The 17,128-nt window shown below is 37.3% G+C and overlaps 1 protein-coding gene across 14 annotated transcripts in view; it reads left to right on the top strand.

The window, feature by feature from the left end:
* The window catches only part of PLCZ1 (phospholipase C zeta 1), a 74,070-nt gene that overhangs the window by 14,845 nt on the left and 42,097 nt on the right, over window positions 1–17,128 (top strand). For 13 of the 14 annotated variants that reach the window (XM_070048471.1, XM_070048476.1, XM_070048479.1 and 10 more), the window contains 2 exons: window positions 3,338–3,569; window positions 8,027–8,228. In XM_070048471.1, the coding sequence (XP_069904572.1) occupies window positions 3,338–3,569; window positions 8,027–8,228 (434 nt within the window). Of the gene's footprint in view, window positions 1–3,334; window positions 3,570–8,026; window positions 8,229–17,128 lie in introns of all 14 variants that reach the window. The other variant, XM_070048481.1, reaches the window with a different exon arrangement.

Genomic DNA, 17,128 nt, shown 5'->3' with positions numbered 1-17,128 from the left:
GTTTCAGACAGAGATGCACTAAAAGTTTAGGGAAAATTGGAATGAGCAGATTTACATTTTTCAAACTTTATTTCCACATATTTAATGTTAATTTGTGAAACTGTTTATATTGCTCCCCTGTGTAGTTGTGGAGTTAATTCAGTTCTGATCTTCCACACGCCTGTGGACCTGGGAGCAAATCTCAGCTACTGTTGTATTCCTCAGCACCCGTATTTGAATCTTTATTGCTCATTGCTTCTCTTCTTCCAGATTCCCCTGTTCATGCTTCTCTGTTCATTTGTCCTGCCTTTCTTCGCCATCATTATTTACATTATTGCTTTCTTTTTTCATGTTCTCTTTCTACTAAGATCATCTTCAGAGACAACCTGTACTATTCTATGTGGGTTTTTTTTTTTGGTACTTTAATTTTTTAAAGATTTATTTAATATATTTATTTGAAAGGCAGAGTTACAGAGAGGAAGAGGCAGAGAGAAAGACATCTTCCATCTGCTGGTTCTCTCCCCAGATGACTGCAATGGCCAGAGCTGGGTCCATCTGAAGCCAGGAGCCAGGAGCTTCTTCTGGGTCTCCCTCACCGGTGCAAGGGGCCCAGATGCTTGGACCATCTTCCGCTGCTTTCCCAGGTCATAGCAGAGAGATGGATGGGAAGCAGAGCAGCCAGGACTAGAACTGGTGGCTATATGGGATGCCAGCACTGTAGGCAGCAGCTTTACCTGCTATATCACAGTGTTGGCCCTGATTAGTTTTTTGAAGGCTTCTTTTATGTATTTGAAACCCAGAGAGACAGAGATTCAGTCTTCTTTTTGCTGGTTCACTCCACAAATGCCTGTAACAGTCAGAGCTGGGCCAGGCCAAGTTCAAGAGCCTGGAACTCCATTTGGGTCTCCCATGTGAGTGGCAGGGGCCCAAGTATTTGAATCATCTTCCATTGCTTTTTCAGAAGCATTAGCAGGGAGATGGATTGGAAACTGTAGCTGGGACTTGAACTGTCAGTCTGATAGGAGATTCTGGGCTCACAGATGGCAGCTAAACCTGCAGTGTCACAACACCAGCTCCAGTAATTTGTTTAATTTTTGACTCTTTATTCTTATTTGGTGTTGATATTTAAGCAATGATTTGCATATTTGGCATTTTCTTTGGATTTCACAGCTCCCATTCTTTCCAGCATCATCTAGGTCAGAGGGTGATCTTTTGGGAAAACACAGCACAACAAATTGCCACGGGATATTTCAAATGACCAGGCTTTTCCTGGCTTGAAAGCCATCGAACTTCCATTACTCAGCAGATAATATGTATTTCATTGCATACTGCTATTCAGTAGGACCATAACTTTTACTTTATGTAACATATGTAACAAAAAGTTTCAGGAATTACAGGCACACTTTGACTTGCTTAAGATCTTACAACACATTAAGAATGGATGAAGCTAAAATAAAATTATTTTAATTCTAAAGCATCTACTTTCGTGAACCTCAAAATCCATAGATAAAAAGCAATAAGCTGAACCATGTCGGTTTACTATCGTAATGATAATTGCTAAAGTGCATGAATTACTTTGATATTATATAACATGAAGGTACCATTGTTATGGAGTAGGCTTGGGAGACCCAACATCTGCCTGACAACCAGAGACCCCAGCTTTTCTCCCACATTTGTCTCCATCTCATTCCCGTGTGTTTATTCCAGTCCCTGCTGCTTCTAGTTGCTGAATGGGCAGGCACTGGTCTGCCTCTTTGAACTGGCCCGGAGCTCTTCACATCTGGTTCCCAGCCCAGACTGCTGCTTGAGCCATCCTCTTTTGCTTTCCAGGTGCATTAGGAAGGAGCTGCATCAGAAGGCAGAGTAACAGGGACTCGACAGGCAATTTGATAGGGGATGCAGGTGTCCCAAGCCTCGTGTTAACCTGCTTACCACACCTCCCCTCAGAGTGCACCTTGAATTCCTTTATACCAAACTCCATGGTAACCACAGAACTTTTCCTAATGAAATGTTGAGGCCATTTCCAGCATATTGGTCTGCTGTTACGCTCAATGGCTTGTACAATGGTGTGATTTTTATTGGCAAAATTGTCTAAAGATGTGACACTATGCAATATGATTTCAGGGAATCAGACATACACAACACATAATACGTTAGTGTTTAGAGTTACCATTTCCTGTTTTTCTTCATCTTCACAACAGTCTGATGACATGGTACCCTGTATGCCCATTTTTTCAGTTGCAGAATATGAAGCTCAATTTGTGCAAGTCTCCGGCAGGCTGCAGTTTGGGATACAATGTTTGCCCTAGTTGTCTACGAATTCTGTCAGCTTTTCACCACAACACGATGTTCCTTCAATACATGCTTCCTTGTTGAGGATGTTTATAATGTAATGAGGAAGTTAAACTGTTAAGAAAAACACATTTTTTATATTAAATGTTCTTCTAAGTTGACTTTATTTGGTCAGTTTTTAATTGTATGTGACACACTCCTGTCATCCTACTATTCTATTTATTCTAACTCTCCCTGCCCCAGGTATTCCTAAATTCTCTTCATCATGTGTCTGAAATGCTAATATGTTAACTTCTTCCAACTTTTCCTTTTATAATGTCACTGTCATCTATTCTTCATTATTAGTTTACCATCTGCCATTTGAATTTCATATTTTCTGCAATTTCACCTGCAGTTTTCCATATCTTCTGGCTTGTAAGACACAACTAGTTGTGCTAATCTGCTTTTCTAGGGGTTAGTCTTATTCCTATTCAGAACCTCAAAGTGGTTCTGTTACTTTTAATAATAGAACTCAACTCACTTTCTTTTATTTCATAAGGTTCAAGTGTGAATTTTCTGCGACAGCATGGTGAATTCTCTTTCTTACTGAAATCTCTCATTTGTCCCTGCCCCTAAACCTACAATGGTTACTCAGACTGCACTTCTCCAAGTGCTACAGAACTAACACTGCTTCTGCTGAGAATCGTGGTCTTCAATACCTGATTCACTCTGACACTTGTGAACCAGGCTGCACACTGGCCCCCAAATTGCATACAGCCTGGTATTGTTGTAAGAAGATACTGAAGTAGATTGAAAAACAAAAATGAGACATGATTGAAAGACAACCTGGAATCCTCATCTTCTCCAGTTTCCCTCTCTTCCCCCACTATGGCCGCTGGGTTTCCAGAGGTGATCCAGCTTTGACATCATTCCACACAGTTCTGTCTACTTTATCTGTAATAAGAATTTAAGTTTCATCTTTCAAGTGTAAATTGTGATTTAAATTGAATTATGCTAATGTTCTAACTTATTTTGCGTATTTTTTTATACTCGCACTGTGAGCCCACCAGTCTTTTTATTTTAGTAGGATAATGACATGAAGAAACAAGGAAGGATCACCATAGAAGAATTTAGATCAATTTATCGAATTATTGCACACAGAGAAGAAATTGTTGAGATTTTCAATGCATATTCTGAAAACCGGAAAATTCTTTTTGAAAATGATCTGATTCAGTTTCTGGTACAAGAGCAATATGTTTTTGAGATGAGTAAAACTATTGCTTCTGAGATCATTCAAAAATATGAACCCATTGAAGAAGGTATGTTTGTCTTTCAGTGTTTTCTCAGAATAATGATATGCAAAGTATTTTATGAATTATTACTTTCAAAATCAAACATTTTGGTGGATCAACTTATGAATATACAAAATATGGATACTTTTTTTTAATTTCTTAGACTCTATATAAACTTAGGGAACTGTACTGGATGACCATGGCATTCTTTCCTAGTAGGTTATCAGGCCCATATGGTTTCCCTGATTGTCAAGTGTTCAGAGACATGCTTAGGTCTGAAAGTAAGGTTACGATTCCATTACATCTACCCTATTAGAAGAAAGTGACTTGGGCTCATAAATAAGATAAAATAAAGCCCAGCTATAAGCAGTCTTTCATTTTAGGTATTATTAAATAAAAGTTGAATGAATGAAATAAAAATAATTCTAGGAGGAAAATATTACAAAATAATTTTTCCTGGTCACAAATATAATTATAACATTTTATAAATATTAAAACAATGTTTTGCTTTTTCTTCACTTTTGAACATATGGTCATTTGGTTTCAATGAAATGACAATTTAGGCTAAATGATTTTTCACAAAGTTCATGATCTTTGACCCATTTTTCAGTAGGTAACGCACTTCAAATTTTCTCATCTGTGTTCATTTTTAAATGAATTAGAAAGAACACATTATTTACTTACTTGTGCAAAACATATTGTTAAAGCACAATGTATAACTCCTCACAAATTAACTAGCTATAGCTCAAAATATTTAATAAGGGAGATATAAAAATCTAAGCTCTGCCTTTGAAAGTTAGTTGGGCTATCAACTAATATGGATCCTAGTAAAACCCAAACTTACTCCTTCATTGATTCATATACCAGTAGTCTTTTCAAATGCTTATTTGTTGCAAAAACTATGGCTTTACAGGGTGGCATTACAGTGGAGAACTAGACAACAGGGTCTTCTATTCTTGATGGGTATTGGAGGGAGATTAACAATAGATAATTAAGATTATAAATGGATAATTTCAGAGAGTTCTAAGAGTGGTGAAAAAAGTAAAACAGAGAAAGTGAGAGGTAGTAGCAGATGACCTGGGAGATCTAGCTCAGCTTGGGTGTTTATGAGAATCCTTTCCAGTGACATTTGAGCTGAGACTTATATTAAAAAAAATATGGGAGACCTGTGTGAAGTCCAAAGAAGAGAAGCACTGGACCAGAGTTGGATAATTCCAGGAAAAGCAGATCAGTGTGGTTAGAACTTGAGGCATGAGCGGAAATGTGTTTGGAGAGATAGGCAGAGATCAAATCATGTATGGTCTTATAGGTCATAACTAAGACTTTGGCTTCATGACTTAGTGCCAGGCAAAGATTTTGAAAGGTTTTTAAGGATTGCAGTAGTATGACCAAGTGCAGCACAAGTTAAAAGTTTGGTCTTATAACCATTAAATTTTGGCCAAGTTTGCATAAAACTAAAGAGCTTCCACAAGAATGATAAAGCAACTGCATTCCTAAGCACCTCTGACAAATTCAGCAGGACTTTCTCTAAGGAAGTAGTGAATTGATTTATGATTTGACTCAAGTGCTCTTTGTCATTGTTAACTAGAAAAAAAAAAAACATGTTTCTATATGAACATTTTCAGTAGGACTGATCTAGTGAATATTACAAAAAAATTAGTTTGGCATTGTTAACTTTAGGTGGTAAATTGAAAGATTCAAAGGGATATTGAGATGGTGGCAGTGGCATCTAGGAGTTGCGATTGCATTTTGACAACAATATAACACTGTTGATCCATTTCATCTTTTGAGCCTTCACCTGTCTCAGATGCTCTCATATGTGGGATCTTGAAAAAGTTCCTGGAAAAAGTATGCATGGATTTCAGAATTGTTTTGGCACCAAAACAAAGTTATCTTTTAGTTCTAGTTTTCCACAAACTTTGTAAAGTGCCTTCATATACAATCAAGATCCTAGAATTCATTTACATGATTATTAATCACTTTAAAGTATTATTGAGGCCAATTTGAATTATGTTATACTCACAAATGCTGCCCAATTCCTCAATCTCAGCCCATGTGGGTATGTAATTTACAAATAAGATTTTTAAAAATTCCTGAAATGTATCTCCATCTTGATCTGGTGGTTTTTAAGGGTATAACATGTGTTTATTTTCTATTCTGTGAAAGATGCTTTCTTAATAATTTAACAGTTCAGAAAGTCTGTAAGCCAATGATTGCTAGTTGCAAAGGGAAAAAGAATAAACTAATGTAAATCATTATTGTCTCAGTATATGATACATTTTTTCCATATGCTTCTATATCCCTAAATTTACATGGCTTTGAAATGGATGTTATGCATGCCTACAAAAATACTATGCATTTCCTTTTAGCTTTTGTTTTCTAAACAAAATCACTTTTATGATGCCTTAAACATTTGATTATGGCCTTGTCTAAATAAGGTTGGCGTTTGTGAAGTCAAGAGGCTTCCATAGCCTTGGCATCTCATGACAAGAACCTCGGGTGATGACTGACATCATAAATAAGAGTGTCAATTGTTAAATCAACAACAGGGAGCCGGCGCCGTGGCTCAATAGGCTAATCCTCCACCTTGCAGCGCCGGCACACCGGGGTTCTAGTGCCGGTTGGGGCGCCGGATTCTGTCCCGGTTGCCCCTCTTCCAGGCCAGCTCTCTGCTATGGCCAGGGAGTGCAGTGGAGGATGGCCCAGGTGCTTGGGCCCTGCACCCCATGGGAGACCAGGAAAAGCACCTGGCTCCTGGCTCCTGCCATCGGATCAGCGCGGTGCGCCGGCTGCAGCGGCGGCCATTGGAGGGTGAACCAACAGCAAAGGAAGACCTTTCTCTCTGTCTCTCTCTCTCACTGTCCACTCTGCCTGTCAAAAAAATAAAAAAAAAAATAAATAAATCAACAACAGGAGTCACTGTGCACTTGCTCCCCATGAAGGATCTCTGTCCTTAATGTGTTGTACTATGTGAATTAACGGCAAAACTACTACTCAAACAGTACTCTATACTTTGTGTTTCTGTGCGGGTGCAGTCTGTTGAAATCTTTACTTAGTTTATACCAAGTGGATCTTCTGTATATAAAGATAATTGAAAATGTATCTTGATGAAGAATGGGATGGGAGAGGGAGTGGGAGATGAGATGGTTGCGGGTGGAAGGGAGGTTATGGGGGGGGGAAGCTGCTGTAATCCAAAAGTTGTACTTTTGACATTTATATTTATTAAATAAAAGATTTAAAAAACAATTCAAGACACATACACACACAAACATTTGCTTATGTCACTATATTTTTATGACACATTTTTTAGTGGTTGCTTAATTTTATATCATATTTATAAAATTCATTTCTCCCTCATTTATTTTCCTTTTGTAATTAATGCTAGTGTAAATATTCTTGCTTATCAATGTATGTCTGAGTATCTACTTCTGTAAGATAAATACCTGGAAATGAAATCCTTTGTAAGGATCGCAGTCTCATTTAAAGCAATTACTCATTTTAGTTTTCCTTTGAGCCAAACTAAATTGTCAACAGTGACAATAGCAACTAACAATATAGAGGTAATATGAAGCTATATATAAGTATATAGGGCTAAGTTGTGTGATTACCCATTGCATAGATAGGGAGACTTTAACTAACATGCTCAAGCTCATATAGAAAGGAAATCTATTTAAACCCAGATTGTCTGGTTCCAGAGATAATATTCTGTTTAAATCTATAATTTTGATACCTATTATACTAAGTAAAAAAGTCCAGAGATAATTTATAGAAGATGATCATATGAAAATAACCAGCAATTAAATTCACAGGCATGCACTGAACAGAAATGTATACATATTTGTGCCAAAAGTCATGTACTAATTGTTCATAGCAGCCCTATTCGTAATAGACTCAAACAGGAAGTTATCTAAATGTTCCTGAAGAATAGAATGAGTCAAATTGTACTTTACTCATACAATTATATACTGCACAACGATGGAAATGAATAAGGTATAACAACATGAAACTATAGGAGTAAATTTTAGAACATAATATTGATCAAAAGAAACAACAAAACATATGGTGTGAGCCAGTTCTTATAAAGAATAAAACCCAGAGGAAACAAATCTATCTTAGAAGCCACACAGTGGATACACTTGGGTGAGGAAAGTGACTGGAAAGTTAGTAGGAGGTGGGCTACTAGGGTGCTGTTCTTTGACGTGAGTTATTCATATCTGTGTGTGTAGATTGCAGAAGTTCATTGTTCTGATAGATATAACTTACTTGTATGTCTTTTTAAAACAGCAATAATTAAATAATATATTTAAAATGTTGATATGGAAGAACTAAGGCTATTCACCAAATAATTTCCATAGAAAAATTATGAAAAATGTTAATTCTAAATATTTTAGAAATGTACTCTACTGCTGAATAAATTTACAAGAGAGAAGGAAGTATTTATATTGCTAATGATATTTCAGCATCATTTTTGCTTCTTTTTACAGTTAAGAAAGTACATCAGATGTCATTTGAAGGTTTTACAAGATACATGGATTCATCTGAATGTCTGCTATTTAAACCAGAGTATAAAAGAGTTTATCAAGATATGACTCAACCATTAAGTGATTATTTTATTTCAACTTCACATAATACATATTTGATATCTGACCAATTATTGGGACCAAGTGACCTTTGGGGATATGTAAGGTATTTCTTTTGATTTTTTATAAAATAATTTATTTACCTAAAAGGTAGAAAGAAAGAGAGGGAGAGAGAGTGAGCAAGTTTCTTCATCTCCTGCTGGACTCCCCAGTGCCTGTAACAGCCAGGGCTAGGTCAGGCTTAAATCAGGATCCAGGAACTCCATCTGGATCTCTGAAATGAGTGGTCAGAACCTAAGTACTTAGGACATGATATGCTGCCTCCCAAGGTGCACATTAGCAGTAAGCTATATCAGAAGTGGAGAAGCCACAACTCAATCTGAGGCACACCTGTATAGGATATATGTATCTTAAATGGCAGTGCAACAATGCCTGCTCCTGTTTTGACCTTTGACTCTATATTTTAGAACACCTGGAATACCCTGATAGTGTCAGTAAGCAAAAGAACAGAGTAAAAAGCAGGCCACACATGTTATCCAAACTCACAGGGAATAGAAATTATTTGTATATATATCTTAAAGAACTAACCTTTGAATGAGGTGGCAAAATAATTTATTATATGTGGTAGTATCTTATATGTTCGCTCTAATCCTGCCTCCTACTATCTTCTCAATGGTTATGGCTACTCTGAAATGTTTTGGGTAATGTCGATACTTCTTATAGGAAAACACAATTTTCATTTTTAAAATAATATTTTTATCAGCTGAACAATTTTCAAGTACTGCATATATAGAGATCTAGGAGCAGAGTGATGCTTCCCACCTTGTGTTCCCTCCTGCCCATGCTCCCAGCCCACCTCCTCCTTCCTCTCTTATTTCCTCTCAATTATTACGATGATCTACTTTCAGTGTATTTTATAATCGTAAGTGTACCCCTCCACTAAGTAAAGAATTCAACAAATAGAAGAAAAAAAACCACTGGTCCTCAACAGTGGTGACAAAGGCTATAAACAATAATCAGTACTCAAAATGTCAAGTTTCTCGTACACATTATATATTTTGCACTCTGTTAGTTACAACGGATCAGGGAAAACATTTGTCGTTTGGGGATTGGCTTATTTCAGTAAGTATAATAATTTCCAGTTGCATTCATTTTGTTGCAAACAAGGATTTTATTTATATTTTTTAAAAGATTTATTTATTTATTTGAAAGTCAGAGTTACAGAGAGACAGAGGGAGAAGGAGAGAGGTCTTCCATCCGCTGGTTAACTCCCCACTTGGTTGTAATGGTTAGAGCTGTGCTGATCTAAAGGCAAGAGCCAGGAGCTTCGTCTGGGTCTCCTACATGGGTATAGAGGTCCAAGGACCTGGGCCAACTTCTACTGCTTTCCCAGGCCATAACAGAGAGCTGGATAGGAAGTGGAGCAGCCGGGACTCAAACCAGTGCCCATATGGGATGCTGGCACTGCAGGCAGCAGCTTTACCCGCTACGCCACAGTGACAGCTCCAGGATTTCATCCTTTTTTATGGATAAGTAGTATTCAATAGTGTATATTTGCCACATTTTCTTTGTCCAGTCATTGCTTGATGGAATCCGAGTGCATTTCATAACTTAGCTATTGTGAATTTAGGTGCAGTAAACATGCAGGGACAGATAACTTTCACTTGCTGGTTCATTTCTTTTGAGAAGGCTGGGTCATATGGTAGATCTATTTTCATATTTCTGATGAATCTACATACTGTTGTCTGCTATGATTGTACTAGTTCACATTCTCAACAACAGTGGACTAGGGTATCTTTTCCCACACAGCATCACCAGCATTTATTGTTTGTCAGTTTCTGTATGAGAGTCACTCTAACTGGGGTGAGGTGAAACCTCATTGTCATTTTTATTTGCATTTTCCTGATGGATAATTATGCTGATCTTATTTTCATTGTTTGTGGGTTGTTTGAATTTGCTCTTTGAAAAATGCCTGTTGAAGTTCTTTGCCCCTTTGTTAACTAGGTTGTTTGTTTTATTGTTGTTGAGCTTCTTGAGCTCTTTATAGATTCTGGATATTAATCCTTTATCAGTTACATAGTTTACAAATATTTTCTCCCATTCTGTTAGTTACCCTTTTCCCTTTGTTGAGTGTTTCCTTTGCAGTGCAGAAGCTCCTTAGCTTGAAGTAATTCCATTTGTCAAGTTTTTTTTTATGCACTTTTTTTATTTAGTAAATATAAATTTCCAAAGTACAGTTTATGGATTACATTGGCTCCCCCCACATAATTTCCCTCCCACTCACACCCCTCTCATCTCCCGTTCCCTCTCCCATTCCATTCACATCAAGATTCATTTTCAATTATCTTTATATACAGAAGATAGATTCAGTATATATTAAGTAAAGATTTCATCAGTTTGTACCCACCCAGAAACACAAAGTGTAAAAATACTGTTTCAGTACTAGTTATAGCATTACTTCACATTGGTCAACACATTAAGGACAGATCCCACATGAGAAGTAAGTACACAGTGACTCCTGTTGTTGACTTAACAATTTGACACTCTTGTTTATGGCATCAGTAATCTTCCTAGGCTCTAGTCATGAGTTGCCAAGGCTATGGAAGCCTTTTGAGTTCGCCGACTTCGATCTTATTCCGACACGGTCGTAGTCAAAGTGGAAGTTCTCTCCTCCCTTCAGAGAAAGGTACCTCCTTCTTTGATGGCCCCGTTCTTTCCACTGGGATCTCACTCACAGAGATCTTTCATTTAGGTCTTCTTTTTTTTTTTCCCAGAGTGTCTTAGCTGTCCATGCCTAAAATACTCTCATGGGCTCTTCAGCCAGATCCAAATGCCTTAAGGGCTGATTCTGAGGCCAGAGTGCTGTTTAGGACATCTGCTATTCTATGAGTCTGCTGTGTATCCTGCTTCACATGTTGTATTGTTCTCTCCCTTTTTGATTCTACCAGTTAGTATTAGCAGACAGTAGTCTTGTTTCTGTGATCCCTTTGGCTCTTAGACCTATCAGTGTGATCTATTGTGAACTGAAGTTGATCACTTGGACTAATGAGATGGCATTGGTACATGCCACCTTGATGGGATTGAATTGGAATCCCCTGGCACGTTTCTAACTCCACCATTTGGGGCAAGTCCGATTGAGCATGCCCCAAATTGTACATCTCCTCCCTCTCTTATTCCCACTCTTATATTTAACAGGGATCAGTTTTCAGTTAAATTTAAACACCTAAGAATAATTGTGTGTTAATTACAGAGTTCAACCAATAGTACTAGAACAAAAAAAATACTAAAATGGATAAAGTATTACATTGTACATCAACAGTCAGGACAAGAGTTGATCAAGTCACTGTTTCTCATAGTGTCCATTTCACTTCAACAGGTTTCCCCTTTAGTGCTCAGTTAGTTATCACCGATCAGGGAGAACATATGATATTTGTCCCTTTGGGACTGGCTTATTTCACTCAGCATGATGTTTTCCAGATTCCTCCATCTTGTTGCAAATGACCGGGTTTCATTGTTTTTGACTGCTGTATAGTATTCTATAGAGTACATGTCCCATAATTTCTTTATCCAGTCTGCTGTTGATGGGTTGGTTCCAGGTCTTAGCTATTGTGAATTGAGCTGCAATAAACATTAAGGTGCAGACAGCTTTTTTGTTTGCCAATTTAAATTCCTTTGGGTAAATTCCAAGGAGTGGGATGGCTGGGTTGTATGGTAGGGTTATCTTCAGGTTTCTGAGTAATCTCCAGACTGACTTCCATAGTAGCTTAACCAGTTTGCATTCCCACCAAAGGTGGGTTAGTGTCCCTTTTTCCTCACATCCTCTCCAGCATCTATTGTTGGTAGATTTCTGAATGTGAGCCATTCTAACCGGGGCGAGGTGAAACCTCATTGTGGTTTTGATTTGCATTTCCCTTATTGCTAGTGACCTTGAACATTTTTTGATGTGCCTGTTGGCCCTTTGGATTTCCTCTTTTGAAAAATGTCTATTGAGGTCCTTGGCCCATCTCTTAAGTGTGTTGTTTGTTTTGATGTTGTGGAGTTTCTTGTTTTCTGTGTAGATTCTGGTTATCAACCCTTTATCAGTTGCATAGTTTGCCAATATTTTTTCCAATTCTGTCGGTTGCCTCTTCACTTTCCTGACTGTATCTTTGAAGTACAGGAACTTCTCAATTTGATGCAATCCCAATAGTTGATTTTGGCTTTGACTGCCTGTGCTTCTGGGGTCTTTTCCAAGAATTCTTTTCCAGTACCTATATCTTGCAGGGTTTCTCCATGCTTCCTAATAATTTGATGGCGTCAGGTCGCAGATTTAAGTCTTTAATCCATGTTGAGTGCATTTTTGTGTAAGGTGAAAAGTAGGGGTCTTGCTTCATGATTCTGCACCTGGAAATCCAGTTTCCCCAGCACCATTTATTGAATAGACTGTCCTTACTCCAGGGATTGGTTTTGGATCCTTGATCAAATATAAGTTGGCTGTAGATGTTTGGATTGATTTCTGGTGTTTCTATTCTGTTCCATTGGTCTATCCATCTGTTTCTGTACCAGTACCATGCTGTTTTGATTACAACTGCCCTGTAATATGCCCTGAAATCTGGTATTGTGATGCCTCCAGCTTTGTTTTTGTTGTACAAGATTGCTTTAGCTATTTGAGGTCTCCTGTGTCTCCATATGAATTTCAGCATCATTTTTTCCAGATCTGAGAAGAAGGTCTTCGGTGTCTTGATTGGTATTGTATTGAATGTATAAAAAGCTTTTGGGAGAATGGATGTTTTGATGATGTTGATTCTTCCAATCCATGAGCATGGAAGATTTTTCCATTTCTTGGTATCCTCTTCTATTTCTTTCTTTAAGGTTTTGTAATTTTCATCGTAGAGATCTTTAATGTCCTTGGTTAAGTTTATTCCAAGGTATTTGATTGTTTTTGTAGCTATTGTGAATGGGATTGATCTTAGAAGTTCTTCCTCAGCTGTGACATTGCCTGTGTATACAAAGGCTGCTGGCTATTGATTTTTGTGCATTGATTTTATACCCTGCTACTTTGCCAAACTCTTCTATGAGTTCCAATAGTCTCTTAGTAGAGTTCTTTGGATCTCCTAAATAAAGAATCATATCATCTGCAAAGAGGGATAGTTTGACTTCTTCCTTCCCAATTTGTATCCCTTTAATTTCTTTTTCTTGCCTAATAGCTCTGGCTAGAAATTCCAGAACTATATTGAATAGCAGTGGTGAGAGTGGGCATCCCTGTCTGGTACCAGATCTCAGTGGAAATGCTTCCAACTTTTCCCCATTCAATAGGATGCTGGCCATGGGTTTTTCATAAATCGCTTTGATTGTATTGAGGAATGTTCCTTCCAAACCCAGTTTGCTTAGAGTTTTCATCATGAACGGGTGTTGTATTTATTCAAATGCTTTCTCGGCATCTATTGAGATAATCATATGGTTTTTCTTCTGCAGTCTGTTAATGTGATGTATCACATTGATTGATTTGCGAACGTTGAACCATCCCTGCATACCAGGGATAAATCCCACTTGGTCTGGGTGGATGATCTTTCTGATGTGTTGTTGCATTCTATTGGCCAGAATTTTATTGAGGGTTTTGCATCTATGTTCATCAGGGGTATTGGTCTGTAATTCTCTTTCAATGCTGCATCTTTTTCCAGCTTAGCATTTAAGGTGATGCTGGCTTCATAGAAAGTTATGGGAGGATTCCCTCTTTTTTGATTGTTCTGAATAGTTTGAGAAGAATTGGAGTCAGTTCTTCTTTAAATGTCTGGTAGAATTCAGCAGTGAATCCATCTGGTCCTGGGCTTTTCTTTGTTGGGAGGGCCTTTATTACTGTTTCAATTTCTGTCTCAGTTATGGGTCTGTTTAGGTTTTCTATGTCTTCCTGGTTCAATTTAGGTAGGTTGCATGTGTCCAGGAATCTATCCATTTCTGATAGATTTCCCTGTTTGCTGGCGTACAAGTCCTTGTAGTAATTTCTGATGATTCTTTTTATTTCTGTGGTGTCTGTTGTTACATTTCCTTTTTCATCTCTGATTTTATTGATTTGTGTCTCTTCTCTTCTTTTTTTAGTTAGTTGGGCCAATGGGGTGTCAATTTTGTTTATTTTTTCAAAAAACCAGCTCCTTGTTTGGCTGATTTTTTGTAATGTTTTTCTTGATTCAATCCTGTTGATTTCTTCTCTGATTTATTATTTCTCTTCTCCTACTAGATTTGGGTCTGGTTTACTGTAGATTTTCTAGATCCTCGAGATGCATTGAAAGCGCATCTATTTGATGCCTTTCCAATTTCTTGATGTAGGCACCTATTGATATAAACTTTCCTCTTAACACTGCTTTTGCTGTATCCCATAAGTTTTGGTATGTTGTGCTATTATCCTCATTTACTTCCAGAAAAGTTTTGATTTCTCTTTTGATTTCTTCTATGACCCATTGTTCATTCAGGAGCATGTTGTTCAATCTCCATGTGTTTGCATATGCTCTAGGGATTCCTGAGTTGCTAATTTCCAACTTCATTCCTTTATGGTCTGAGAAGCTGCATGGTATGATTCTAATTCTTTTGAATTTTCTGAGAATTCCTTTATGGCCTAGTATGTGGTCAATCCTAGTGAAGGTTCCATGTACTGCTGAGAAGAATGTAAATGCTTTATGTGTAGGATGAAAAGTTCTGTAGATACCTGTTAGATCCATTTGGGCTATAGTGTCGTTTAAATCTACTGTCTCCTTGTTGATCTTCTGTCCTGTTGATCTGTCTATTTCTGAGAGTGGAGTATTGACTTTCCCCAGTACTATTGTATTGGGGCCTAAGTCTCCCTTTAAGTCCCTTAACAAATCTTTTAAATAAACCAGTGCCCTGTAATTAGGTGCATGTACGTTGATAATCATTATATCTTCCTGTTGAATTGATCCCTTAATCATTATATAGTGTCCCTCTTTGTCTCTCCTATCAGTTTTTGTGTTAAAGTTTATGTTGTCCGATATTAAGATGGCTATGCCCACTCTTTTTTCATTTCTGTTGGCATGGTACATATTTCTCCAGCCTTTCACTTTCAGTCTGTATGGATCTTTGTTGGAAAGATGTGTTTCTTGTAAGCAGCAAATAGATGGGTTTTTTTCCTTAAGCCAATCAGCCAATCTGTGTCTTTTAACTGGACAGTTCAGGCCATTGACGTTCAATGTGACTATTGATAAGTAGTAACTTTGCCCTGCCATTTGCCAAAGATATTTTCTAATATATGGTTTGAACTTCCTTTGTTCTTTTGCTGTGAGGTTTCCTTCATTTACCTTCTTTCATATTGATGACCGTGTTTCTTGTTTCTGTGTGTAACACATCTTTAAGCATCTTTTGCAGGGCTGGACGAGTGGCGACAAATTCTTTCAATTTCTGTTTGCTGTGGAAGGTCTTTATTTCACCTTCATTCACAAATGAGAGCTTGGCAGGATATAATATTCTGGGCTGGCAGTTGTTCTCTCTTAGTACCTGGGCTGTATCTCGCCATTCCCTCCTAGCTTGTAGGGTTTCTGATGAGAAGTCAGCTGTGAGTCTGATTGGAGATCCTCTGAGAGTAATCTGATGTTTCTCTCTTGCACATTTTAGGATCTTTTCTTTATGTTTCACTGTGGTGAGTTTAATTACGACTTGTCGTGGTGAGGATCTCTTTTGGTCATGTTTATTAGGGGTTCTATGAGCTTCCTGTACTTGGATGTCTCTGTCCTTCTCCAAACCTGGGAAATTTTCTGTTAGTATCTCACTAAAAAGGCCTTCTAATCATTTCTCCCTCTCCATGCCTTCAGGAACTCCTAGAACCGAATGTTGGGTTTTTTAATAGTATCCTGTAGATTCCTGACAATATGTTTTAGATTTCTAATTTCCTCTTCTTTTCTTTGGTCTGACTGTATCCTTTCCTGTGCTCTGTCTTCTAAGTCTGATATTCTCTCTTCTGCTTCACCCATTCTGTTTTTAAGGCTCTCTAATGTGTTTGTCATTTGATCTATTGAATTCTTCATTTCATTATGATTTCTCGTCACTATCACAGTTTCATTTTCTACTAGTTGTTTCATTTCATTTTGATTCCTCCTTAATATTTCATTTTCGTGAGAGAGATTTTCTATCTTGTCCATTAAGAATTTCTGTAGTTCAAGAATTTGTTGTTGAGAACTTCTTAATGTTTTTATCGATTTTTTGAGATCTGCTTCTTGCATTTCTTCTATCTCATCATCTTCATAACCTTGAATTGGGGTGTCTTTTTCATTTGGTTGCATCATAGTGTCTTCCTTGTTCTTGTTACCTTGGTTTCTGAGTTTGGTGGGATTCCCCACTCTTTCTGTAATATTGGTCTATAGTTCTTTTTCTTTGTTGTTACTTTTTCTGGTTTTGGAATTAAAGGTGAAATTGGCCTCCTACAAAGAGTTTGGAAGGATTCCACCCCTTTCAATTGTTTTCAATAGTTTGAGAAGAATTAGAATTAGTTTTTTAAATGGTAAAATTCAACAGTAAAGCCATTCAGTCCCAGGTTTTTCTTTGTTGGGAGGTTCTTCAGTACTGACTCAGTCCCTGTCTTGGATATTGTTCTGTTTAGGTATTCCATGTCTTCATGAGTCAGTTTTTGTAGATTGTATGTGTCCAGGAATCCATCAATTTCTTTTAGATTTTCCAGTCGTTGGTATATAGATGTTTGTAGTAATTCCTGCTGATTTGTGTGTGTGTGTGTGTGTGTCTGTGGTATCCATTGGTACATCTCTATTTTATCTTTGACTTTATTGATCTTGGTCTCCTTTTTTTTTGTTTTTTTGATTTGTTGGGTTAATGGTGTATTGATTTTGTTTTGTTTTGTTTGTCTTTTTTGAAAAAAACCAGCTCTTCATTCCACTGATCTTTTTAAATTTTTTTGTTTCATATTTTTTTATTTTTTCACTAATTTTACTTTTCTTTTAATTTTAATATTTCTTTCCTCCTACTAATTTAATTTTTCAAACTTACTGAGATGCATTTGTAGTTTATTTG

Source organism: Oryctolagus cuniculus, chromosome 9 (assembly GCF_964237555.1).
Source record: "Oryctolagus cuniculus chromosome 9, mOryCun1.1, whole genome shotgun sequence".
Classification (NCBI taxonomy): Eukaryota; Metazoa; Chordata; class Mammalia; order Lagomorpha; family Leporidae; genus Oryctolagus; species Oryctolagus cuniculus.
Note: the sequence above shows the minus strand (reverse complement) of the source record. Positions and strands in the feature narration are given on the sequence as shown.